Here is a 26,608-nt window from a genome sequence, read left to right as displayed (position 1 = left end):
CTGTTTTGAAAAGACTTTATTGCGTATATACGGGTTAAGGTTCATCGTGTGTTCTATGTAATGTAGCACTTCACAACACAGCAGGATTGTAAAAACAACCATCGCTTCACCAAACCAATGATTTGTTTAGAAGCAGTAACATACCAAACATCAAATTTATATTCTCTAGAAATCAGCTTCATCCGATTGGATTATTCACAATTCAAATGCAGCACTGAATCGATTTAAAATGTAAATGATTTTTAACGTATTAGATCGGATTTAATGTGCACGCGTTACTCCACAGACATCACTTCACGAGACACAAACTTTGACATTTTCGTCCATACTTTTAACGCGATCCGTCGTATAAATAACTAATCCCTCCGCCAGCGCTGCGGTTTACGGACTTCCCCTGAATGCTACTCCATGTCAGACACATGCAACCTTAACAGTAACTTTCAAAATTGTAAAAAAAAAAAAAAAAAAAAAGTCTCATCATCGTCTAATATTAAAATCAGTCGACATACTAAACATATAAATATAATCCAGTCGATAGTCGGTACTAGAACAGAAGTAACATGGAAAACACAGCGACGCATTATTATACAGTACAGTACTTAGCTTATGTTTTCCACTTGTTTTGTATAGCACAGTTAAAACACACACACACACACACACACACATATTACATTCATGAATGAAACACATTATTAACCAAAATTATCACAATGTGCAGACAATCAAATCTGAAAGCAACCGCCTCAAACTAACATATTGATATTAAAAACAGTTCTTCATCGAGCAGCATAGCAGTCGTTAGAAACACGTCTCACATGAAATGATCTGAACATGACGGCCTGTCAGTTTATCTTGAGGTGTTGGTGAAGTGGTTGGCCTCGCTGCGGGAAGGTTTGATTCCAGGATCTGGCTTTGAAGTGTGGAGTTTGCATGTTCTCCATGTGCTTGCACGGGGTTTTCTGGATTGAGAGTCTAAAGTCATGCGTGTGAGCTGAATTAAGGACTCTAAACTCTGTCTGGCTCTCAGCCGACGTTTATCGAGGAAAAGGTGGAGAAAACCTGTGCAGAATATCGACGTTTGTATTGACGGTCCATCAAGTTTAGGTGCTATAGAGACAAAAAACAGCTCCTGCACGATGTATATTTCATGTAAACACAGCAGTAATTCACTTCTTGTTGAAGGCCGTGCTTACATGATGACAATCGGCAGGAAAAAACCTTGCATTTGGTTTTAGATGACAATGTTTTCAAAGTGCTATTTGCATGTCGGACCACTAGTAGGTGCTGTTTTTTAACAACCATCCACGCTCGCATGCAGACAATAGTTAGACATTTAAGCTCTTTTAAACTGTCTTTCTTCATTGCCCACTTAATATCTGCTGTATGTTAGAAATGTGTCTCCACATGCGATCTAGAAGACGGCCTTGTAAATGTGCACTTTGTACTGTTTACTCTTGAATTTAACAGCGCTTCTCCAGCAAAACAGCATTATTGTTGTTGTCGAACTCGTCGCGCATGTGTAGAACTAGCTGTGTGTGTGAATGGGCCTGAAATCAGAACAAATGTCACAGAGCCGTTAACACTGAGGTCACAGAGAGCAAGAAAAAGGTTAAAAACAACACATATGAAGACACTGTGGGAAATCAAAGTGAAACGTCAAGTTGGAAGCGAGTCCGATCACAGCGTCCTGCGATGAGCTTGTGCTCGTCTGGTCCGGTCTGGGTTCGGTCCTTCAAGTGTAGCTGCTCAGCGTTCACAGGTAGGGATACTGGTTGAGTTTTCTCTGGTAGGCTGCGGCGGAGCGCTGGAAAGGCTGCTGCACCGCCAGCTGCTGCTGCTGCGGCGGCGGAGGTGGCGGCGGCGGCTGCTGATGGTGGTGGCCGCCGCCGCCGTACTGTCCCGCGGCCGGGCCGCCCAGAGCCAAGCCGCCGCTCTTCTGGAAGAGCGCCAGCGAGGGGTAAGCCCCGCCCGCCCGGCCGTGGCGCGACGAGCCGCCCTGCATCTGATCCACGGCCTGTGACACGGAGGCCAGGGCGGCCGAGGCCGGGTAGGCGTACAGGTTGGGGGTGGAGGTGAAGAGGGTGCTCTCATGGAGCCGGTAGGACGAGTGGGAGGAGACGGGAGGGGGGTAGGTGGGCTGCCGCCTCAGCGAGCCGCCGCCGCCGCTCGGATCCTGGGAGGACGTCATGACGGACTGCTGCACCTGAGGACACGACAGGGAGGCAGAATGTGAGGCTCCACCTCGGAAACAGTTTGCTGTGTTTGGAATTGTGTTCATTTTTTTGCTAGTTCGTCAAAAAAAATCTGAGGAGGCATTTTCACAGCTGGCCCTTCAAGACGTTTATTTGCTGACTTTATTATATCCTGTGTTGTATCTAAAACTTTGACTTTGTTCTTGAACATCCTCCCTGTGATTTGCATTTTTTTCTTTTCACTGTTTCCCAAATGTATATGTTGTATTGCTCCAATTTATTTAATAACTTCCTCCATAAACACGTTCAGTTCCACACTTTTCCCCACAAGCAAACAAACACAAAGCGATGAGCACGTCTTATCGTGTTCGTAAAGTTGATACCTGACTGAGGTTGAGCGGCTGAGATCTGCTGGAAGCGGCGCGGTGATGCCGGTCTGTGGCGGAGTCTCCCGTCCGTCCGGACGACGGAGCGGCCGCCTTCTTGGACTTCCCAGAGCCGCTCGTGGCTTGTTCTGAATTACAGACAGCGACATTTCAGCGTGAGCAGTAAGATAAATAACTCATATTTACCGAAGGAGTGTTTCTTAATCCTGAAAAACTCAGGACAGCGTCGTGAACGACATGCGAGTCCCATTAGCCCGTCTTCGCGGCCGTTCAGTGTGATCACCTGCCACCGGAGGCTTGTGCGTTGTGCTCTCTCCAGGCTGGCTCTTCACGGAGGGCATGATGATGGCCAGGGACTTGGGGGGCTGGGTGGAGGTCTTGGGGCTGAGCGGGCTGCTCGTGGAGGAGTCGGAGTCGTGGGAGTCGTGCACCGTCACACAGCTGATCACATTAGTCCTCTGGCTCGTTCCAGACCTGCAGGAAAGAAGAAAACAAGCAATCTAATCACCGAAAGGAAGAAATAACAACGTTGAACCTGAGAGAAAGGGTTTTTACTCAGCAGTTTCAGATGTGGACTTAAAAGCTCACCGAGCGGCGGGGAACTTTGCCTCGTCCTCGTCCTCCGAGTCGCTGTGGATGGTGATGATGCTGACGGCGGGACTCGGCGTGTCAGAGATGACGATGGGCTGAGAGACGTCGCCAGCCAGGGACGAGCTGTGGACCACAGAGGAGGACTGAACCGACGACACCGGCCTGCAGGGGAGGGAAGAGAACCTCAGCTGGAGAAACGCAAACTCAAAAGTTTGTCTGAAATTATAATGATTAAATATATTCAACTAAAAGAGTCTAAAAGAGTCATTTTTATTTTAAAATAAAACTGTAGTTCATGTTGAAATGTTGTATGAAATTAAAGTACGTTACTTAAGAAATCATGGCCTTCTCTGGCAGTTATTAGCTGCTTTGGCTGTTTCATCATGTTATCTTTTTTTTTTTTTTTTGCGTTCCAACCTCTTAAACCATGTAAATCAGGATCTTTAGCAGTGAAAGTAAATCAGTCTGTTCTGCTTAAACAGCTCCATGAAGACATAAAACATTATTTATTTTGGTGTGACGTTTCTCTTTGAATATCTGAAGCCGTCCTCAAAGGGGTGTGTGAATCAGGTGTGTACCTGGCTCTGCTCTCGGGGTGTCGGCCCTTCCCTCTCTTGCCCGGCTGGGATCTGGGATAAGCTGCTCCTGAGCCGTGATTCTGAGATCCAGCATGACGACCTGCTCCAGACTCCTGCTGGCTCGCCGCGTCACACTGGCCTCCGTGACGACCTCTGGAGATAAATCAATAAAGAATATTTAAAAAAAAAACACTTCTCTGCGAGCACTGAGATGAGAAGCGGAGTCACGCCGGGCTTGGCCCACCTCCAGCTGGACACCTGCTGACTGTCCGAGATCTGAGCTCCCAGCGGGGAGTCGGGCACCACAGCCTGCCCCGCCGGGTTGTGGATGGGAATACCGGGCATCTGCTGCCAGGTGGAAGGGATGAGGATCTGCTGTGTTCCTGCTGGCCAGCCCTGCTGCATGCAAACACACACACAGACACACAGACACACACACACACACACAGACAAAGACATGCTGAAAAACCACACAAAACAGCTTTAATGAAGCTTCAGTTCAAACTGTACTGCATGAGGAAAAATGAAACGAGTGAAAAGTTTTATTAGCACAAATTTCTGCACAAAGAGAGAAGGGAATGAGTGAAAAGTGACTTTAAAGCCGTTCAGTCCTGCAGAGAGAGCAGAGAGTCCAACCTGAAACTGAAAGCTGTTAGTTCTCACTGCTGTATGATCTGCCCTGTAAAGAATGACAGGAAAACTGTTTTTTTCTTTACCTTCAAGTGATGAGTATATTCTAAAAAAAAAAAATAGTTAACTGATGTATTCTGAAAAACCTAAATACACCGATACTTCTTAGAAAAATTAATGTCTTTAAGATGTAAGATACAGATATTTTGACGAAAAGGTTCTGCCTTAGTGGTTTTCTTAAAATGTGTTAACCCATTCAAATCTTAATAAATCCTTTAATATGACACCCCGGTGATGGAAAGTGTAAATCCTGATGATACGTGTTATTAAAAACAGGACAGGTAGCTTGCCGTGATAAAATGCAGTCAAAGGTTATGCAGAAATTCCAAGCAAAAAGCTCAAAACAGGACTGGTGAGTTGCACATGCGACTCCCGCCACAGGCTGTCCAGAGGGGAGGAGAGGTGAAGATTAAAAAAAAAAAAGGTTAAAAGGTTATATCCGGGAGGTTACCAGCGTGGAGGTAAACGTATCCATTGAGCCGCCACTGTTGCCACCCCTGCATCCCACCGGCAGCCGGACAGAGCCTAAACATGACATTCCCGCCACGGAGGCGTACAGCTCGCCTGCCAGCAGCGGGTCAAAGGAGGCCTGAGGAGGTGTGGAGGGAGCGGACACATTCAGAGATCCAGACACACGGAGACCACCTCCACTCCTTTCTCTGCTCTGGCCAAAGATGCAGACTCAAACTGAGCGTTTCCACAGAGCTCCGCCGTGTCTACATCTATTTAGTGTTTTTTAAAAACACCTTTATGCCACAAACACCAGGGGGCAGCACTGAGCAGCCTGTCTCAGCCAAAAACAACCAGGATGAATTCAGCTTCTGATTATTATTGTTCCGCTGAAGCAATTTTCTGCTTGAGAAAGGCAAAAAAAAAGAAAATATTTTTAAAAATGTAGATGGACAGAGGGCAAGGATGAAAAAAGACAAAGAAAGAAAAAAAGAAAGTTGATTTTGGAATGGAAAGGAAGGAAGAATTTTTTGGAAAGAGAAAAAAAATGCACAGAATGAAGGAAAGAAACTGACTGAAATGGGAAAAAGATAGATGTAAAAAAGAAATAAAGAAGGAAACAAATACACAAAAAATACACAAAAAAAGCTAGAAAAAAACAAAAATAACTTAATGAAATTTGCGATTTTTTAAAAAATGTTCTCAATCTTTCAAAATGTTGAAACATTTTTCTCATGTTGAACGGCTGCAGTCTGCAGATTTCACAGGCTGAGATATCAGAAGTCACCACAGATTAAACAAGATAAACAGCAACATGTGAATTAGCTGCTGTTTGACATGCTTGGCTCTGTTTTGTTTGTTTGTTTTCTTATTCACAGCTTCAATCATTTTCAAACCTCTTTCATAAATACTGCAGTAAGCTCTATGAACCCATCCCCCAGCAGCAGCTCTCCCTCAGTAACTGGACATAAGAACGGCGGCGTGGAGCCTGGCTGTGCGCGGCGGGTTGCACCTGTGTCAGCATGCTGGGCTGGATGTGCAGAGACTGTGAGGACTGGTTCTGAGGGACTAAGGGGACGGAGTTGTCCATTCTCACGGGGTAACCCGACGGCTTATTGGAGGTTTGGAGACCTGAAGGGCGAAACAGACGACATTTATGTATCACAGAAGAAGAAGAGTGTGCGTCACACTTCATGAAGCCGCTCCCTCCCTCCTCACCCTGGATGGTGGGGGGGCAGACGATGAGGGTCTGCTGGAAGGGCTCGGTCTGGGTGCAGAGCTGGGTGGGCCTGGTCTGCAGGGGGACGCCCTGCTGGGTCAGGCCGGGGATGTTGATGGTGGCCTGCTGGTAGAGGCCCGGCTGGTAGTTGAGCAGCGGGACGTTGCTGCTCAGGGAAAGGGACTGACCTCCGGTGGAAGCCATCTGAGACACAAAGAGCGTGAGAACAGAGGATGAAAGTGTTCATTTCACACATCCAGCAGATAAAAACAAAGTCAAGAAGCAGCTAAGTTTGCATTTCAACTCAACAAGGTTGAGAACTGAATCAGTACAGGAGCAGAGCCTCATTAATCCTGCATTAACTCAGTAAAAACATGTATATACAGAACATATGAGTTACCATTTCTTCCATTTCTTTTAAATAGTCTTTGCTGCTACCAGCGGGAATGATTCAGACCTCTCACTGTGATTATTTTACAAACAGTTAACCATCGAGTCTTGCTTTCAAATTCACTGTGCCTCAGATTTGTTTGTCCTGGAAGCCAGATTTAGACTGAATCAGTCATCAGACTGACCCACACAGAGCTGACAGCTCAACAACACAACAACGCCGCTGTGTACCAGCAGCAGTCTGACTGACGAACACCAAGACAACACAGCAGTCATGTTTCTATCATTATGTAAAAATATCAGCAATTGTTTCTTTTTTGTACTTGAAAAAAAAACTTGATTTGAAATGATAAAATGAGCTTCGACAGATAAAGACTATATTTTACCTATCTATTGAAGAGATGAGCTTAAAGATTTGATTATTAAGATAAGAGTGAAAAAAGCCAACACATATTTCTACCTGAATTGGTACTACAATATGAAAAAAGACTGAAAATAACTAAATAAAGCTGCAGGTACTGAATCATAATTCCTAACTGACGCAGCAAAATAAATGTACTTCTCAGTGAGAGAACAGAAACATGCGATGGCAGAGGTTTTAAATGTCCAATTATGGTTAATTTCAACTCTCTGTGGTCGCTGTGGCTGTGTGTTTCCAATTCACTCGTCTCCTCCCCAGTTCTAATAGAGCTGTGTGTATCTGGGCGGCGAGCATCAGGCTCCTGCAGCTTCCCAGAAGAGCATGACTCACTCTAAACGTGTGTTTGACAGTCTGATTGAGAGTAAACACAGAAATTAGCCCAAAAGTATCCCCAGATGGAGGCGCTTAACACATTCAGGAAAGCGACTGTTCCAGGAATGATTCATGTGAGAGAGAGAGAGAGAGAGAGAGAGAGAGAGAGAGAGAGAGAGAGAGAGAGAGAGAGAGAGAGAGACAGAGAGAGAGAGAGAGCGAACACTGGGACTTTTCATATCTTTGAAATTGGCACAACAGAGGAGGAGAGAGGAACAGACAGAAATCCTTTCTTGTGATCAACAAAAAGAAGAAAACATCAGAGTTTGTCTTTCAAAGTGCAAAACTGTCGATGTTAAACGAGCTCCTGCTTTACAAATCTGTCACTGAAGTCTTGGAGGCTTCCTAATGGATGTGAAAAAGGCGAGATCAGAGGCGACTCCTCACCTGATTGTGCTGGTTGAGCTGGCTGCTGAACGTGACGGTGAGGTTGGTGGCGGCGCTCGGCGTGCTGTTACTGGCGAACATGTTCTTCCCGTTCTCGAAGGCGCTGCATCTGCGTTTGCATATGTCCATATTCTGGAAGCAGGACTTCACACTGGAACAAATAGGGGCTTCGTCAGAGAGGAGCCGGACGGCGCCGAGTCGACGCAGACGCGCTCCGCGCTCTTACTGTGAGCTGTGGGGGAAGTGCAGCAGGTGCGTCATGGTGACGAAGGGGTGGTTCAGCGTCTTCATGGGGGTGATCCTCTTGTCGGCGTCCAGCGTCAGCATCTTCTTCAGCAGGTCGATGAACTCCCGCCTGTCGGCCTTCTCCGCCAGGATGTCTGTGCCCTCCAGGTTCGTCATGTTCACCTGCGGGAAGTTCGTACAAGATGTCGGACTTCATCTACAAGCAAATCTATTTACTACACTGATGTTTCTTAGTTAAAGGAGTCAGATCTCCATCATGAAAAATGAAAGCACACAAGAAGGATTAAATATGTAAAACAAGGAGAAGTCTCTCAAAGACGGATCCTCACCTGCATCATGTCATCCAGACAGTTGAAGATGTATTTCCTGGCCTCCTTCGACTTGATGCCCATCTCTGCCTCGTGCTCTGAAGGCGTCTGCAGGAAGAAGCGCCGCGGTGTAAGCGGACCGTTCATGTGCTTCATGCTTCAGTCTTACGCTTTGATTCGTTTCTTACTTTGAGCCTCCACAGAGGGTAGCTTGAGTCGGGTCCTCGGTTGAAAAAGCGGCTGGTCTTGGTTCCCGCGCTCAGCAGGTACTCTGCCGGAAGGCCCTGCGTCTGCGAAATGTATCGAATCTGAGAGAGAAGAGTGGGATGGAAGACCTGTTCAGCTCACAATCAAAACTCAAAATAAAAGTAGATCAAATCAATCACCTAGTTGTCTGCATAACACTTTATTAATAATGTTCAGATTGTGTGTAGATGTGTGTTCTCAGTGAGGGTGAGAGTGCTGCGGATGACCTGGTCGTACTCTGAGGCACCGGGGTAAAGAGGCCATCCCAGAAACAGCTCGGCGATCACACATCCCAAAGACCACATGTCGATCGCCTCGCAGAAAGGAAGTCCCAGAATAATCTCTGGAGCTCTGCGAACACGACACAATCAGGAGACGGCAGGCTGACGGGTGTTTTCATGCAGGAGCAGCAGAGACACTCACCTGTAGTACCGCGACTGCAGGTAGGTGGAGCAAACGGCTTTGGACACGTGGCTGGCCGAGCCGAAGTCGATGACCTTCACGCGGTAGGGCTGCCTCAGCGGGTCCACCAGCATGATGTTCTCGGGCTTCAGGTCGGCGTGGATCAGCCCCAGGCTCTTCAGCTTCATGAGCGCCGTGGCCACCTGCTGCAGGATGGGCCGGATGCACTTGAGCAGCAGGGGGCTGAACTTGCTGTGCTTCAGGAAGTCGTAAAGGTTCTGCTCCAGCATCTCAAACACAAGGCACGTGTGGTTCTTGTGCTGGAAACACTCGTACGAGCGGACAAAGTTGAACTCGTCGGCGTTTTCGGTGCTCAGCCTGCTGAGGATGCTCACCTGCAGGCGGGGGAGGGAGGGGGGACAGTTCAGGAAATTTAATAAAAGGAGATCCTTTGAATTATTAATACGCTCAAGGTGCGATCCAGAATAGAAGTGGGTATATTCTTATTGTTATGAAAGAATTCTAATCACTACACCACAGAGTGGGGAGTAACAGAATAATGGGTGCTTCATGAACTATAAATAAACCAAACCATGCATAATTTATATTTTAGACACATATTTTAATATCAACTTGCTCCTTGCCTGATGAATGATGGAACAGACTCCTTCTCCTACAATTCAGACATGACTGAATAGATGAATTGTTGGATTTTTACCTCAATTTGGCCTTGCCGAGCATAAGAGGGATGGTTCTTCAAGATTTTGATGGCCACGATCTCGTTTGTGCCTCGCTTCCAGCATTTGGCCACCTGTCCGAAGGTGCCGCGCCCCAGAAACTCCAGCACCTCGTAGCTGTTGGACATGGAGCACAGGATCTCGTGCTGGACCAGCTGGTAGTCTCCCTCGCTGTGGGAGGTGCTGCTCTTGGTGGTGGAGGTGGAGTGTGCTATGGACTGAGCCGTGGTGGTCCCGCCGCCGCCTCCGCCGCCGCCGGTGCGGTTGGAAACCACGGGGGCCGACAGCTCCTCCAGGATCTGGACGCTGTCGCTGCTGTCCACCTCCTCGCTCTTCCTCTTCAGGCTGTACTGCTTGTGGTAGAGGTCGCACGGCTGCGAGGAGGATTCTGCATCCTTGACGCGACGGCTGGAGGAGGAGGACGAGGAGGAGGACGAGGGGGGCCCGTGAAGGCTGCCCGTGCTGTCTGCCGCCCGCACCACCGTCTGCTCCCGGGAGCCCGCCGTGGGCGGGTGCCCCGGGCCGGAGCCGTACACCGGGTTGAAGTTGGAGCCGGAGGTGGAGGGTGCGGCGCCCTGGGAGGAGCTCTGCTCGTAGTAACCATTATCTCCCAGCTGGTTGGACACGTCCCAGGACGGGTTCTCCACTTTGAGCCTCTTTGAACGGGAGTAGGCACTGGAGGACACGGAGGGGGAGGAGAACACCTGCAGCTGCGACGCCATGGCTGCGGAGAGCAAGGATGAGGAGGAGGCATCAACGAGGCTTCCAGCACTCACCAACCGGGCTGACCTAAAGTCTGGACTGAGCTTATGAATTTGTTGATGAATGCACAGTCGGTGGAAACTGAAGCTCTCACAGTTCAGTCAGTCTTTTGCACTATGCATTACATTGACATTAGTAATAACAAATTGTCAATACAATAATTGCAGTCATTTGCATTATAAACACATCACTTTTGGAGAATACAGACTATGAAAAATTTATGGTTATTAATTTAATTCATGATCATCAGTTTCGGGCATCACCACACAATCTCAACTAAAGATCACTTTGATTGACTTAAAAAATGCAAATGTGCATGAATGTTTTGTTATACCGTGTCTTGGATTGTTTTTGTTTTTTTGTTTTTTTCTTTTGTTTTTTGTAAAATATCTGAGGAGGTTTTAGATGCGTTATATTGTAATTACTGCTTTTATTACACAAAATGTAACTATTTCTGTCCTGTACTGAAATGTCAGTCGTTAATATTATGAGTAATGATTATTAAAAATGACTTGTAAGACAGATTTAGTGAAGCCTCGCTGTGATGAGCAGCCGCTGGTGCTCGTACCTGTATCCGATGACTGCTCACACAGATGTTGATCTGACATTTAAGGCCTCATCGTCCCCATCCTTTTCGCAGGGCTCTGCGCGGCGCTGCGGCGGATCAGCCGGTCTGCTGCAAGCCGCCTGCTGGATGGAGCTCCGAGCTGCCTTCCGCCCTGCTGGAGCTCCGAGCCGCAGCCTCCAGGAGGAGCTCGGAGCCCGGAGCCGCAGCCTCGCTGGAGCTCCGAGCGGCAGCAGCCTGCTGGAGCTCCGAGGTGCTAACTGAGCTAACAGCTAGCTAGCTTGCCACGAGCATCCGTCCGCTGTCACATCCCGAGGAAAAGCGGGCGGATTCAGCATCGCGTGGCTGATAATGTCACACCTCAGCCGGAGGAGCTGCGCCGCGCGGACGGAGGTCCATCATCATCATCATCATCATCATCATCATGGACCGTCTGCTCGCTCTTCTTCCGGTACCGAACACGTAACCGACGTCACCGACGTCAGCGGCGTCCCCTGTTTGAAGTGTGGTCTTTGATCGAGCCGCCAGAATCCCTCTTTAATAAAATGATAAATCCTGAAGGGCGGCCACCCGGGCTCTCCACTGGGAAGCCCTCCCTCCCCTCCTCAGGTGAAACACACGTGTTATGCATTATTTTTGATTATTTTGTCCTTCGAATTTTGGAGTTCAGGTTATTTTAACCTTAATTTTTTTATTTTGACAATAATTGTGTCTATTCATAGAGCAGTTTCTTCTTTGTGTCACGTTTACAGTTGTAGTCATGCACAACATATTGAAATTATAGTTCTATTATACTGCTTTTCCAAATAAACAAGATTAGGTTTTTAAAGATTTTTTTTTTTCTTTTTTGAATCAACACTGCACAATTGCAATTGGTGCTTAATTTGCATATTCCTGTGTGTGCACAGGTTTTCTTCCACGTTCAAGATTGTACTTCAGAGAAATTGGAGACCCAGAATGTCTGGTAGGTGTGACTGTGAGTGTGTGACTGTCTGTCCTTAATGATTGTCATGTGATGAACTGGTGACATCTCTCGTCCAGTCTGATGATACACCTCTACAATGTTGCCACAGCATATTGATATCTAATTTGGGTAGGCACCTCAATGTGTTGAAATGGCTTCTGTTAAGCTTTTAAGATGGTCATGTGAAATGAGAGAAAAACAGACTGCTGAAAATACTGGATCCTGGTGCTTTTTGTGTCTGAATATATTAAACCTTGTTTGCCTTTTGTCTGCATTTTGAAAAAAAAAAGTCCTATTTTTCTAGTTACACTTTGTTAGTTTTTTTTTGTCAACACTGTATGCATTTATGGCCATTTAATGTTTATTGGGTTTATTTGGGCTTTCTTTGTGTCATTTAGAATCACTTTATAAGTGTGTGTTGCTTGGGGATTTCTTTTTGGCAGTTCTCCACATAAAGGATTATGTTTCATTACGACACAAGAGGGCGCTGTTGCATCATTGAGAAGAAAACAGACCATGTTTATTTTTAGGTCATCATTCATTCAGATATATTATCATTTATTTGCCTCTACAGCATGTTTACAGGAACATGAGCACTGCATTTGGTAGTGGTACATCTGAACATGGCATCACAAAGAGACTACACCAGCATAGTCGATGGGAAAATAAAAAGCAACAACAAAAGTCGATTTCATATTGAAGCTCATCAAGAGACTTCAAGATGATGATAACTAATGACACTTTTATACGATAACTGAATTCAAGTATGAGTATGAAATGTAACTGGACTACATGCATGCAGTACACATAGAGGAAATTATGTTTATGTATGGATTCCTTCAGCAAATAACGATTTTCACCACTGGAAAAGAAACAAGTGCTAATCTAACACTGTACAAAAGCAGTATTGATGTATTCATAGACACAAATTGGAGGAAAAGACCAGCAGATCCTCATACAACAAAATCCTATCAAAATAAAGGTTTGATTTCCGTTATAATGCAGCTAGGCTTAACTTCTTGCTCTCTTAATGCACTTTAAGTTTGATTTTTTTGTAGATTTCTCCGCGGTGTGAAACTGATCAGGTAGTATACGATGATGATAGTGGAATATATTTGACAGCATCAGGCCTCTCCTCTCCATCGCTTGTCGCTGGACCCCTGCTGTGACCGAAGGTACGCTATTCAAGTACTTTCCCCCTCCTCTCCAGAGGGCCAGCCCACTACCTGAAAGAGTGCCGAAAGTGCAAGCTCCTTCGTTTTAGTTTCTCCGGGTTGTGGGAGGCCATGTGGGAGAATTCTCGGAAGATGTCAAGGTACGTGGCGTCTCCAGCTGCAGAAAAACATTACAGGAAATATCAATGAAACCTTCCATAAACCCAGATATTCATTTATTTTTCTTTGAACAGTAATAAAAACATCCTTCACAGAGCTGAGAAACTTTACTCAACTTTTCTAAATACTCAGCTTTTACTTTTCCATGGCAACCACTAAATCTACAGCCACAACAAAAGCAGCTGAACTCCTTTGTGCTGCTGAGCGGCTCCCAGGCTCTGCCAATTATAAGAAGAGGGGATGGACATTCCTGGGCTTTGCTCTGTTTGTGTTTCTGTTTGAGCCAGAAAGAGTTCAAGTCTTCTTGAAGATTCTTGTAGGTTTTATTTTTGCCCCTTTATCCCAACCACCACTGATTATTCTCAATTTTCACCATCACAAAGCTATTCAAGTGTTATTATTCAACATTATTCAAGCAGAGACCATCAACTATTTTGTAATTTCAAAAAACAAAACAGTTAAAACGTAATTTATCGGCATTCACATAGCTGTATTGTTGTCGCGTTACTGTGACACAACTGACTCATGGAGCGCAGGGTTTGGGCACAAAGAGTAGCTAGTTCACCATGTTTAATTTAAAAATGGAGTTAAATTAAGATTTAATGTTGAGAAAGAAACTTCTAACAGTGATGGTGTAAAGACACTCAGTCACTTTTCTACAGCTTTTCTGGCAAAATTTGTTTACATTTAACTGGGTTTTTAAAAAAAAAAGATGCGTTGTAATGGAAGGTCGTGAAAAGTAATATACAAATAAAATTTTAAGATACTGAATATGAAGTTTTCTTTGTATATAACTCAGATTGCCAGTTTCACAAATGGAAACAAGCCTGTTTGAGCAAATTCTGACTGATTTATCATTATATCTGTGTTCACTGAGCACTATCCCTACTATCCCTGTCTAATACATGAATTATAACAAAATGAAAAACCGCTAATTGAATTGAACTGGACTATTCTTGCTGTTCTGTAAGAGGGCTAGCTGATAATCCATTTTAATTCTGCCTTAAATATTCTGATGCCATTGTGAGATCTGGCGATTCAATGGTTGCATTAAAGCACATATTTCTGAAAAAAAAAAAAAAAAAAAAAAGAATTTCACTTAACATTGCCAATATCCCCAATATTATATTTTAAATCGTGGATTTTGAGGGCAATTTAACAGAAAAATAGACAATTTCAAATCATGGATATTCATGTCATGCATTGGAAATCAGGTTAGAATTTATGTTAGGATTTACATTACGGTTAGTAAAAATGTAAAAGCAGACAAAACAAAGCTTAGAAAAGAGTCAGACAAGCAGAGAGAGAAGTTAGTTCTTAGTCACACTGTTTATTTTGGGCATTATTTCAGAGGGCACTGGGAGAAAACATAGTTAGCAACATTTAGTGTTAATATTCACAGGTACTGTAAAACCAGAGATGCAACATCTTCTAACAATATTCTACAAGTAACAGTCATAGACAGAAAAAAAAATACAAGGTAAGGTAAAAATGACATGTTAGCAAGAAGAAGAAGAAGAAAGAAGTGTTAATAGTTTTTAGTTTATATACACAACAGTCACCATAGAAACACCGAGCTGCACAACACGTAACCCTTCGATGGCTTTAATGCAAACGACTGTTTGATCGAGCACGACATCATTCTCATTGTAAAATCTGTGAACTTTGTTGTTGTGTGGCCATCACACATCATACTGCACGAAGTAAGACAAAGGCTGCGTTTTGAGAGAGAGAGACAGAGACTAAGAGAGAGAGAGAGAGAGAGAGCGTATTTTCAAAGTGCTTCGTTGAGGAAGAAAGAGGAAGCAAGTGAGCTGCTTTTTACGTCATTACCTGCATTTACATGGTCACTTTTAGTTCATCTGAATTCTTTGCAATTCAGAGATCAGACAGTTTCTCTGCATAAAGAACACTATACGGTTCAATCCCATAATGCTTTGCAAAATTTTGACAAGCGCACATAAATCCACATCAACTTGTCAGCTCGATTAACTGAGCTTCTTGTGTTTCTAGGTGAGCACAGATGTTGTATAACATCTACAAAAATACTGTAACACACCCCGATGTTCTGGGATCCACCACGGTCTGATCACTGGGTAAAGTCAATAGTGTCCAATTAATGGGATGGAAATGTTTTTATAGAACCATTTTAATCTGATTATCTGCAATCCATGTAACCGCAGCTACTGACGCCTCCTTCCAAAGTATTTCATTGGCAAATACATGCGACAGACTGTACAGAAATGAAAAGGGTTTTTTTTTTTTTTTTGAATAGGGAAACTGGCAAAGTATTTCTCTAAAGCGATTTGACTTATTTACTAATTTACCACTGTAACTGACTTTTAGGGGCAGAAAAAAACCCAAATTCATACTAATTAATCATAAGCAAACTCAACATGAATGTTTTTTGGAATAACAGTCTTGTTTAGAGATACTGTATTAACCTCTTCCACACCAAACATTGCAGCTGAAGAAAAGTTGACTATGCAAAAGAAAACTTTCAAAAACATTTGTTGGATGTCTTTGGTTTGAACTAAATCCAAGAGACTTTTGTGAAAGAAGAGCAACTTCAAACTTTTTTATAATTTGGTTCAATCCTGTTCTCCGTTTGCTGTGAGAAAGGGGGGCAAATTAAGTCTGAGCTCATAAATACACATCATTGACAGCCTGGCTGCTGTGTCAGCAGATCTGAATGTTAACAACCTCTATGAATAATCACTCACGTGGAACTGGGCAAAAATAGATTCACCTGCGGCTAAAAGATCGCTTTACAACCCCCCCTAGTGGCCACCGTAATTATGACAGAAACAAAGTAGAGAGACCTATTAAACGGAAGAAAGGCTCGCAGGTTTGGTTTTCTCAAACGAAAACAATCAAACTAATGATCAAATTATACTGTATTGATGGAGCCAAAAATAACTAGATCTCATCAGCAGGTGGAGTTTGACCCAACTTCTCTGCATCTAAAGGAGTGATTATCACCACTGAAAGCTGAAAACATTCATCTACTGTCATAAATATCCAGCCAGTGGAAGACAGCTTTAGTGCTTCTGCATCCGTCAATATCAGCAATGAATGTCATTCCATGCAAGTGATGATTTGGCAATTATATATTAGAGATTTTCACAATATTAAAACATTAATAAATGTCAAATATTCACATACACTGGATACATAAATTAATAAAAGCAAAAGGGCTTCGGAGGACCTGGGCAACAGCCACCCATGCATTATAAACAAACACCAAACTAAGAATGGTCTAGTCGTGATACACCGTATTAGCATGAACAAACATTTCAAACATAGAAATAGTGTATATACAGTTTAGTGTGTGGTTTTTATCAAAAATGTCCATCTAGCAGTGCAGCTTGTTCTGCAGTAAAACTCCACCGACAAGTGATGCGACGGAGAGAAATCTCAGAATGAGACTGTAATACTGGTGCTTTCTGTGCGTGAATAAAACAAAATCTAACAAAATATATCCAGCTTAAAAAAATACCATCTGCACTGTTGCTGCTCAACACAATAGAAAAAATACTGATTATCTCCACAGAAATAATCATTGCACTATTGCTCGGGGACGTTTCTTTTTGTTTTCTTTTTTTCTTTTGTCATAAATAAGAATGAGAAACAAAAAAAAATCACTGCTGGTAGGAAAAAGTGCATCATTTCGCTTTCACATAAAAGCTTTGATCGGTCTCTCCATCGACGAGAGGAATGATTCTGCCACGATTTGCTCTCAGTCACCGTTTCCCCTCATGATGTAAAAGAGCAGGAGCTCTGCCGCCATTTGATCGAACGTGATTAGAAAAGTGATCGGATCGCGAACAGGCGAGTGAGGAGTTCGCATTAAACTCAATCGCCTGTGCTGCAAAACGCTGTGAGGTGGAATAAAATGTGGCTTCCAAATGTGTGATTTTTTTTTAAATACAGCCTTTGACTTCAACTTGACTTTGAGTCATGCTAGCGTTTAATTTTCTGGCTCAAGTAGAAATACATTTGGAAACACATTCGCAACAAAAGAGAATCAGCTAAAAGAGAAAAGTCGAAAAAAATTTTCTATAGTAAGAATGCTAGTTCAAAACAATTAATGGGCTGATTTTTAGTCGTGTGAATTTTGAAGGTTGTGCAAAAAAAAAATCTCAGCTAATATAAATAGTGGGAAATGATTGAGCTTTTTTCACATTGTGTGCAAATTAGGATAAAACTAAAGGTCAAGCCGCAGACTGTAGCATGATTTTGAGTCCTGTGCAAACTGTCAGCCTTCAACGACATGGACAGCAGCGAGGACGGAGGTCGCAGGTCTTTGGTTCAGAGCACCCTGTACCGCTAAAATCCTCCAAAGAGGATTGAGATTGGTCCCAAAAAGTAAATTTCTGCTCAGTATTCTCTAAAGTGACTAACTTTTCCCTGGCAGTGATTTCTCTGCTGCATTTTTAGCACCTCGCTTAAAAAAAAGAGAAAGAAAAGAAAAATCACTGATTTGGTCAAATGTGACATCGTGCAAAGATTAACTCTGAGTTGTTGTTGTTGTTACATCCTGAGAGGGAGGCTGACGGCTGGCAGGTTGGAAGTCGACAGACTGTGCAGGGGAGTGGGGCGTATTCTGACACAGGGAGGGAGGAAATCTGGTGGAACGTCTTTTTTTTTTTTTCTTCTTCTCTTTTTAATAACAGGATTCTCTATCCCACGTTTCGTCACATATCTAACAGGCACCCCTCCCTCCCCCCCCCTGCACCGGCTCAGCCTGGCTCGACTCCATTAGCAGTCGGCTATGTGGAGACAGATAAACTCCTGAATGCATTTCTTGTACTGCTGCTCAGTGGGGCTGCTGACGGGGTATTGACCTGGCTGTCCGAAGGGGCCCTCCGACTCCCGCATCTCCTCGTTCATCCGGGCCAGACGCAGTCTGGAGGGGGGGGGCAAGACGCACGACAGGACACGACCGTCAAGACATGAGAGAAGAAACATCGCGCTGGCGACTTTAAAGCGCAAAATGCGTAAACAGAGAGTTAAATGTGTAAAAATCAATCCATCCAGCTGTCAGTAACATTTAAACAGGTGTATTTCATCAATATTTGCACCAATTCGATGTTTTTCCATAAATTGGAAACAGTCATCTGCTTCACTGTGGATGTGTGTGACGAATGAACGTACAGGGTGACGATATCGGCGTTGGCCTGCTGCACGGCGATGCTCAGAGGGTCCTGTCCGTCTTCGTCTCCGTCGTTCTGCGTCGCCCCCCTTTTGAGGAACAAACACACCTGCCTGGAAAAACACAAAGCAAAAACATTTTCATTAACAACAGCGGACCTGATGTTTTTGTTGGTGGACGAAATCCTATTTAAACAGCAAATGACAAAATACTGGGGGACGATTTGCTGAGTTTGGGGACAGGCTTGGTTGGATTAATGCTTTTGATATAAGCACCTTAAAATAGTAGAAATCATTGAATTTTTTTTCAGCAACATGCAGAAAAACTGCTAATTAGTTCAGCTTTGCTCTTGATGAATCAGCGCAATGATCACTTTAATCATCAGCTCAGCAACAATCAGGCCGTTTAAATGTCAATCCTTTGTTACGTTTTGACTGATAATTGACAAAAACTTCAATTTTTGAACTTCTTTAAAGACTTTTTCCAGAGGTCAAAGTTTTTGAAACACACCTTCTTGTAAACAGAGAAATCTCAACTTTTCTAAAACTTCTCTAGAACAGTAGTATTGCAGTACTTTATCAGGCACGCTTCTGTTGTCTTCCTGCTACGGTTCAGCTTTCGTAGGAGCTTGTTGAAGGATATGTATGTTGAAGCATCCAAAACATTGTATGTTGAAGCATCCAAAACATTCACGACTGGAGATTTCCCAGACCAGGGTTGATAATATCCATATATAATAGTCATATATGGTCATGATTTTTTTCTTGTTTCTTTGCACTCATCATTTTAAGTCAATACCAGTTGCAGAACTTTCCGTATAAATACACCGGTTTGCAGAACACTGAGTTAGGATGAAACAGCAGGGTTGTAAAAGCCTGTTTGAAGACATCCAGTGACATCCACTTTAAATATAAATTGTTATACTTTAATATGTGTCAGCATGCTGACGATTCTCCCCCCATCAACAATGTACATGTTGTATAATTTACGCCTGTGCAGCAAGTAGAAAACCCAGCAGGGGACACGAAACATCAGACTGGCTGCACTGTGCGTCCTGACTCACCCAGTGTGTCCCAGATATGTGGCATGATGCAGCGGGCCCCTCCCTCTCGCGTCCCTCTGGTTGACGTCAGCAGCGTTCTGCAGCAGAAACTCGCAGGCGATCAATGACCCCTGAAAGTAAAGCGAGCGGTTACAGCAGTTAGCCTGGCACTGACAGCGCCGCTTTCACCATCGACTGCGGGGGATAAACGCACTTTTAAACGCATCTGGGCAGATTTCCAGCTCTTTCTGGACACTTCTGGGATATTTTTGAGGAAACATTGTCGGTATTTAATTTAAACTGTGCTTTATTGACACGGTTTGATTAATTCTTCCAATCATTTGAAGGTTATTGCAAGTATTTTCAGAAAAATGACGATTATTACTTTTGTTACAATAATCGGTTAAAATGTACTTATTGATTAAAAATAGTTTAGAAAATATATACAATATGTAAAGTACAACAGTTCAGTTTGTTCTCTATCTGTAAATTCTCTCTAAGGATCAGTGATCATCCTCCAAATGTCCATGATATGTATATTTAAGTATACCTAAAACACGAAAACTTGTATGAAATGTAGTTTAAGAAAACATAAATACATGTAAGCCAACCAACCATCAATTAATTAATTAATCTTTTTAGCCAATTTATTCAGCTTTTGGTTGCTGAAGCTGAGCCCAGCTGAAGGCAGGTTACATTCTGTGTAAGTCAAAAGTACTTATTTATCAACTATTCATCAAACTTTTACAAATAATTCGGGATTCAGTTGTAATCAGACATTGAGCAAAGCTGCTGCTCCTGGGGTTTTTTCTCCTTCCAGTCGGTGAACCCGGTTGTTGTATAGGAGACTAAAAATAAAACGCGTGCCTCATGCTGTTAGTCATATTTCAGGACACAGTTGGGTTGTGGGTTTTCCAGTGTGAGAAGCGTCTGGCCCTGCTGACTCACCCCGATCACGGCCTGTATGAGGGGCGTCTTTCCTTCGTCGTCCTCGTTGACTGAGTTGACGTCGGCCCCGTGAGCCAGCGCCTCGGCCATGACGGGCAGGTTGCGAGCTTTGGAGGCCTTGTAGAGCAGCGCTCCGGGGTGGAGGTCCCTCAGGTCCTCGGGGTCCGACGTCTCCGGCTCCGCCTCCAGCTCCGCCTCGCCGCTGGAGTCCTCGGACACCTCGCACTCTGGAGGAGCCGGGGACACACGTTCAGTTCACTCCACCACAAAAAAAAAAAAAAAAATCAAAAAACAAATGCGGGGTTTGCATTTGAACTCACCCTCCTCCGTCACGCTGTCCACCACCGAGCCAAACACCAGGATGTCCGTGCTGCCGTCTGTGCTGCCTCCCAACCCGCTGTCGCTGCTCAGGCCTGCCGGACCGGGAGACGCCACAACATGGACACATTAGTCACCGCTGCCCCCGGCAGGCTCATCAGTATTCTATACAGGCACAGGCTGAGGCAAGGGCTAGCACAGAGTCTGTGTCGGCCAACAATGCACGACAGCCTGGAGAGGTCATAGGTCAACAAGAGGCAAACACACACTCATATTTTAAGAGGAAGCCCAGTTAATCGCTCAGGTTTTGTGTACTATCGACAACTGACATAAACCATGCTCCCAGCCTTGAGGCAAAGAAATGATCTGCTACACACTGCTTTCTTTATTTTTTTGCAATTTTTTTAATGTAAATCCACCATATGAAAGATGGAAACACACTAAACGCCACTTACTTCGAGGTCCAGACCCCGTGTCAAAGTAGGAGAAGAGAGAGTCCAGCTCGTCGGGGCAAAACAGAGACTCCCGTCTGAACTTAGCAGCTGCTGTGAACCAGAAACGGAACTTTATGTGGCTAAATGTCAAACGTCTCCATGAAGCAGACAGACAGGGGAGGATGGGCGTCGTACCTGAGGAGAGGGTGGAGGGGGAGGTGCTTCCAGGATCCTGTCGGTATCTTCGCCGTGTTTTGGGAACCGTGGTGGCGCTGTTGTGCCTCCGACACTTCTTCACGCTCCACCGCCGGCCCGACTTCCTCTCCCCGTTGATGAGGATCTCCGTGGTGCCCAGCTTCTTCAGGAACTTCTTCTCCACGTATTTCGCCTTAATCCAGGCCTCTTTTTCTTGCCTGCGTCACACAGAATTGATGTAAATTGGAGCCTCTGGCATATTTACGTATATAATAGTGAGGTAAATTAAATGCATGCTCCCACCTTGAACTGGACGGAAGTGGTTTCTTCAGGCCTTGTTCCTGGTAGGAGCCTTCATAGATGTGGTTGATGACGCTGTTTCCAAGCTCACACATTAACTAGGAAGAAATAAAAACAAGATCTGAAATGCTGCAGTTTTGCTTCCAATCGGATGTCTTCTTGGTGTTACTGAATGAAAGATAAGCAGCATTATGGGAAACCAGCGCTGTGCTGCGGCTCATCTGCCAAGACAAACAGTACCTTCAGTAATTCTGGTTCCCACGAGTCCAGCGTGAGCGATCGCACTTTTGAACAGTGAACTCCAAGACTCCTGCAAAGAAAAAAAGACATATTTTCAATCCAGAAAAGCCCTGCCGCTGCCGCTTCTGTTGTTGTTTTCCGGTCAGGCAATTTAGCCGTAACATCAGAGGACTTATCTCTGACTGTGGGGCAGCTTGTGAAAACAAAAAAGCAGCTTATATTCACTGATGGTGAAAAGAAGTTCAACAAATGAGTCATACGGCGTGGAGCTGTGCAGTGACCTGCTTTAAAAAGCTCCGAGTGTTAGCCACAAACTCCTAATGTCATGTAAATGGCTGTCTGGTTTCCGGGCAACAGTGGCACGTTGGGAAAGACACCGCATTGTGACGAGAGGCCAGGTCTGATCTCAGCGTGAGAAGACGAGTCCGGAGAGATGGAGCATGAATATTCAACAGGTGGGGACACACAGAGAGGACGCAGCTCGAGATTGCATAAGCAGTGATAATTGCAACATAAAAATAAACACACACACACACACAGAAACCCCCCCGAGGGACTTTTTTCCCAGCGGGCGTTTGTGAACTGACCCCGATGACGCAACGCTAGCGACGCGATGTGTTTTTATGAAGCACGGTTCAGTTACATCACAGGACGCGACGCTGAATTCGGCTCCTCGCCGCCTTTTTCAACTCGATGAAAACCCTCAATTAAAGCTGCACTGATCCAATGGGAAACTCTAATCCCTCCGCGGTGTGTGTGCAAGAACGTGCACGCCGCTTTTAGCAGCTCCGAGCGGACGCCAAGGTAACAGACGGGCTGGCACGTCGTCTTTCGTTTCAGCCGCATGGCAGGTTTACGGGAAGCACGGGGATTACTTACTGCCATTCAAACATACGCTCTGCCTCTGGGTATTTAGATATCAGAGCCTCGCTTGACAGGATTTCACAGAAACACATTCTATTTTATCGGGAAGAGCTGAGAAAAAAAAAATCGAGGCTGACTTTTGGCATTTTCAAATAGAACAAGGAACTAACAGAACCATAAAATTAAGAGGGTCAAAGGGCACAGATGGCCAAATTGGTAAACCATTAATCAACGATCATTCATCCACTTCAATTAAGTAAAGCCAGCAGACATCGAGCAGAAATCAGTCAGATGGAATGAGGGTGGAGGACTCCGCTCCGAGCTGCACCTGTGGATGCCGGAGCACTCGATGCACAGCAGGATGCCCAGGTTGATGGAGGCCCAGCGCGGGTCGGCCTGGCCGCAGTCGCAGCACTGCTCGTTCCCCGGAAGGCACTGGATCCGCTGCAGGATGGTCTCCACCCGGACGCTGCGCTCCCTCGGCTCGCTGGCCGAGTCGATGCTGCTGGTGGACGGAGACGCCGTTCTGTCCAGATGCTAAACACAAGCGCACACACACACACACACACACACACACACACACACACATATTTCTTGTTATTGAAGTTTATACAACAGATTTGATATCTTTATGTGAAATAAAAGTGTGAATATGACTTCAAACCACATAAAAAAAGCCCAAATGAGCCAGTGAAACCTGCTTGATCGATGCTTCCTGAACAGTGAGAGGCTCACCTCGATGTAGTAGGTGTCTGGACTCTCCCTGTAAGCTGAAGCGATGCTGGCTTGAACGGCCTGAATCCAGGCTAATCTGAGCTTCTCAGACTCGGCCTGCAGCATACAGCTCCTGGGAAAACAGACCGCTCAGGGTTTAATCAGCATTTTTACTTATAATTCAGAAATAATTACATATTAATTCAAGATAATTTAGAAAATATGTCATATTCAAAATCATTTACTTTTCAACTGAAAAAAAAAAGATTATTTGTTGCTATTTAAGTTTGCTAAATATTTGCTATTTGTTTGGCAATTCAGAGGTTTCCAGCCTGGATATGAGTTTAGGAGTCCACTGGGGGGCGTTATAACACATGTGGGAGGTGGGGGGGGGGTGATGCCTTTTCCCAGCATAATTTATCCCTTTTTGAATTATTGACAAGAAATTGTGACAAAGAGAAATTCGTAAAATAACTGTAAAATAAGGTTCAGTGCAAAACGTATCAGTGCAAAACTTATGGATCCCAACAGCTGTTAGCTTAGTATCTTATGAGGAAAATATTAGGGAGCCCATATGGTTCAAATTGTCACACTCTGCCGTGTGGACGATCAGGACAGCCACCCGGGTCTTACTTTGAGGGAGAGACGACCTCGAAGCAGAACCTCCTCTCGATGTCCTCGCAGGGTTTGACGGAGCAGAGCCGGAGATCCTCCACCACCACCGTCAGCGAGTCCTGGGAAAAAAAAACAAAACAAACTCACACTTCTCACCAACTGCTCCTCCCCGATGACACACCAGCCGCCCCCCCATCTGGCAGAAGGATTCCTCAGCATACCTGAACATTACATATTTGATGCCAAGCAGCTGAAAATAACCTGAGAGCCACACTGACGGATTGAGAGCTCATAAATCAGCAGTGATGGATTTCAGTGAACACTAAAAAGCACCACAGGCGCACTTAACCTCTAAGAGCCCACCTTAACCCCCCCACACCCCATTCCCCTCCCCCGGGGGAGGAAATCTGATAGCTGGAAGATACGTGCACTCACCTTGAGCTTCTTCTGATAGACCAGCTGACTGTTCTGTATGGAGAACCATCGTCTGGAGAGAGAGAGAGAGAGAGAGAGAGAGAGAGAGAGAGAGGCCATAAATAAAACACAATTTAAATGTATATCCTCCAAATACTGACGGTAAATAACTGCAGAGGAAGAATGAGGCATCGAGATGAAACATCTCGTCTCATGTTTAGTAAAGCCTCGGTTTTCAAATATTGGCCACAAATACTAAGTCACATTTAAGGCCCTTTGTGTCAAAACTCACATTATACTGTATGATAGTAAGACTCTGCAGTGTGTCGATAATCTTTCATAGAACTTTAATGAAAAGCCCATCAGGTTTCTTCAGAGACAAATGGAGAAATTTTTATTCTCATTATTTAGATTTTGGTACTTCAAGCTTATTAGTGAACATCAATGGTCGAGAGAAATCTAAGCTGTAAGTCTGAAACGGTTTTGCTTTGTAACAGATGAAAGCTGTAAACCAGGATGAATTTTAGAAAAAAATTAATGTTTTTCTGAAATTTTTCAGATTTTCTTTCTTCTTTTTTTAAATGTTCCACAAAACAGCAAATATCATCCTGTTTGATCACAATCAGTTGGTTTTTAAAAGCTGATGATGTTTATTTGTCTTAAGTATTGATTCTATTTTCATTGCATTGTCTTTAATTTTTCTAGAAACTTTGCTCAGTGAAAGCTGATTTTAACTGACATTTTTGAATAAACCTTGAGTAGTTTTATATGAGGTTGTGACACAGATAACAAAATAAATCATGCAAACATGAGGTCAAAACTACAAAAATTCTGTTAATCTGTTAAAGTTGCAGTAGAGAGACATAAGTTCTGATTTGTACCTGTTCCAGGTCTTAAAAGCGTTGCTCGCCCTCTTGAACAGGTAGCCCTCCATCACCACGCCGTTGGGGGCGTCCACGTTGAACTCCACTTTCGAGTCGTCATATGAAAAGTCCTGCAGCGGGACGGAAACGGGAGACAAGTCAGTCCAGGGAAATCCGAGACACTCTGCTTCCTGTTGGCAAAAAAAAAACTCCTTCCAACCTTTCAATGAGCAAAATAAAAACAAAGCAAAAACACGTCGCTGCAGCGCAAAGGCTGCATGTGAAATATTCCTGCGATACCGGCGGCATCCCATGTGCACTCTACTGTATGTACAGTCCACGAGTCCCACCGAATCATTAGAAATGATGCGATCATGTAGAAACGGTCACGTGCGCAAACATGTATGTACTGAGGTTGCATGCCAGCTCCCTGCATGCCACACTGGGGCATTTCATAACTCAACAGATGTGAAAGTGACGCAGATTATTACATAAACAAGAGTGTGATTCAAGTTAAATTGGCCGCGAACTTCCGACTGACACACCGCGTTACGCTCGGTGCTGTCATGCTACTATTAAACAAGGCAAATTATTTCCCAACGTGTAACATTCAAACAAAATATCAAATTAAAACGCTTTGAAAAACATAAACATGTGCATTAATCGATTGCCATTAAATGCATTTAAAAAGTGTTCCTTTGCAAGGCATAAAGCACATCTCCACTGTTTTCTGCTGCATGACTGCAGTTTCCTGAGGACGTCTTGCAGCATGCATTCATTATGATGAGAATCCATGCAGTACCCAAGGACTCTGGAGTCTGGGAACTTAAGCCTGTGCTCAGAGAAAGTAACAGCAGGGAGTCGGAAGAGACAAAGAGAGCGATAGAAAGCGCATTTTCTCTGGTAGGAAGCTTTTAAACGCTGGTGCAGCACCAACAACACTGCTCCTGTTCTCAAGCTGCAGCAGAAATCAGACTGGATCGTTCAAATGATCAAGTTGGTCACTCCTGTAACTCCAACCCACCAGGCTGTGGTCCCACTGGCACAAGATCTTCATTTTGAAACGTTTGCTGCGCTCCAGGAACATCAAAAACCACCAAAAAAAAAAAGAGGCAAAAAATAAAAATAAAAGTAAAAGCAGGGTCCTGAGGGCGTCTCAGAGTAGAAGCATGTCAGTCTCGGCGCTGCGGCTCTCGCAGCCGTGGCTCACGGCGAGGAGAGTAATTCCAGCACTGACATGTGTGCACGGCGCTCCAGCCACCTGCC

General features: G+C 44.5%; 2 protein-coding genes across 7 annotated transcripts in view; both read right to left on the bottom strand.

Moving 5' to 3' along the window:
* Position 1: 1 nt before the first annotated feature.
* hipk1a (homeodomain interacting protein kinase 1a) lies at positions 2 to 11,362 on the bottom strand. 3 transcript variants are annotated; one of them, XM_030117951.1, is made up of 17 exons: positions 10,946 to 11,362; positions 9,597 to 10,339; positions 8,900 to 9,273; positions 8,704 to 8,827; positions 8,419 to 8,538; positions 8,252 to 8,338; positions 7,903 to 8,084; positions 7,677 to 7,827; positions 6,106 to 6,310; positions 5,900 to 6,018; positions 4,889 to 5,026; positions 3,992 to 4,146; positions 3,748 to 3,900; positions 3,167 to 3,331; positions 2,862 to 3,052; positions 2,576 to 2,706; positions 2 to 2,203 (listed from the first exon to the last, which is right to left on the bottom strand). In XM_030117951.1, the coding sequence occupies exons 1-17, from the start codon at positions 10,983 to 10,985 to the stop codon at positions 1,754 to 1,756; spliced, it is 3,528 nt and encodes a 1,175-aa protein (XP_029973811.1). In that variant the 5' UTR covers positions 10,986 to 11,362; the 3' UTR covers positions 2 to 1,753. The 3 variants fall into 3 exon arrangements, with proteins under 3 accessions (XP_029973811.1, XP_029973812.1, XP_029973813.1); XM_030117952.1 differs by lacking the exon at positions 4,889 to 5,026 and having other exon boundaries at positions 10,946 to 11,361; XM_030117953.1 differs by lacking the exon at positions 4,889 to 5,026 and having other exon boundaries at positions 3,992 to 4,143; positions 10,946 to 11,361.
* Positions 11,363 to 12,928: 1,566 nt separating this feature from the next.
* The window catches only part of LOC115407567 (arf-GAP with coiled-coil, ANK repeat and PH domain-containing protein 3), a 59,319-nt gene continuing 45,639 nt past the window's right edge, over positions 12,929 to 26,608 (bottom strand). The window contains exons 11-25 of one of the 4 annotated variants that reach the window (XM_030117955.1): positions 25,361 to 25,473; positions 24,501 to 24,552; positions 24,084 to 24,184; positions 23,472 to 23,583; positions 23,065 to 23,273; positions 21,873 to 21,942; positions 21,636 to 21,730; positions 21,333 to 21,550; positions 21,159 to 21,248; positions 20,706 to 20,807; positions 20,386 to 20,612; positions 19,459 to 19,568; positions 18,398 to 18,508; positions 18,088 to 18,149; positions 12,929 to 13,238 (exon numbers count right to left, since the gene is read on the bottom strand). In XM_030117955.1, the coding sequence (XP_029973815.1) occupies positions 13,129 to 13,238; positions 18,088 to 18,149; positions 18,398 to 18,508; positions 19,459 to 19,568; positions 20,386 to 20,612; positions 20,706 to 20,807; positions 21,159 to 21,248; positions 21,333 to 21,550; positions 21,636 to 21,730; positions 21,873 to 21,942; positions 23,065 to 23,273; positions 23,472 to 23,583; positions 24,084 to 24,184; positions 24,501 to 24,552; positions 25,361 to 25,473 (1,782 nt within the window). In that variant the 3' untranslated portion in view covers positions 12,929 to 13,128. Of the gene's footprint in view, positions 13,239 to 16,827; positions 18,150 to 18,397; positions 18,509 to 19,458; positions 19,569 to 20,385; positions 20,613 to 20,705; positions 20,808 to 21,158; positions 21,551 to 21,635; positions 21,731 to 21,872; positions 21,943 to 23,064; positions 23,274 to 23,471; positions 23,584 to 24,083; positions 24,185 to 24,500; positions 24,553 to 25,360; positions 25,474 to 26,608 lie in introns of those variants that run through there. The other 3 variants (XM_030117957.1, XM_030117956.1, XM_030117954.1) reach the window with 3 other exon arrangements.

Source organism: Salarias fasciatus, chromosome 20, assembly GCF_902148845.1.
Source record: "Salarias fasciatus chromosome 20, fSalaFa1.1, whole genome shotgun sequence".
NCBI lineage: Eukaryota > Metazoa > Chordata > Actinopteri > Blenniiformes > Blenniidae > Salarias > Salarias fasciatus.
Note: the sequence above shows the minus strand (reverse complement) of the source record. Positions and strands in the feature narration are given on the sequence as shown.

Bases quoted from the DNA above. Each gene is read 5' to 3' on its own strand.
- hipk1a (XM_030117951.1), bottom strand. From the start codon at position 10,985: ATGTCAGATCAACATCTGTGTGAGCAGTCATCGGATACAG. The intron at 3,901-3,991 runs GTGGGCCAAGCC...ATTTATCTCCAG, and splicing joins CAGCAGGTGTCCAGCTGGAG to AGGTCGTCACGGAGGCCAGT. The intron at 2,707-2,861 runs GTGATCACACTG...TCTGTAATTCAG, and splicing joins GCACAAGCCTCCGGTGGCAG to AACAAGCCACGAGCGGCTCT.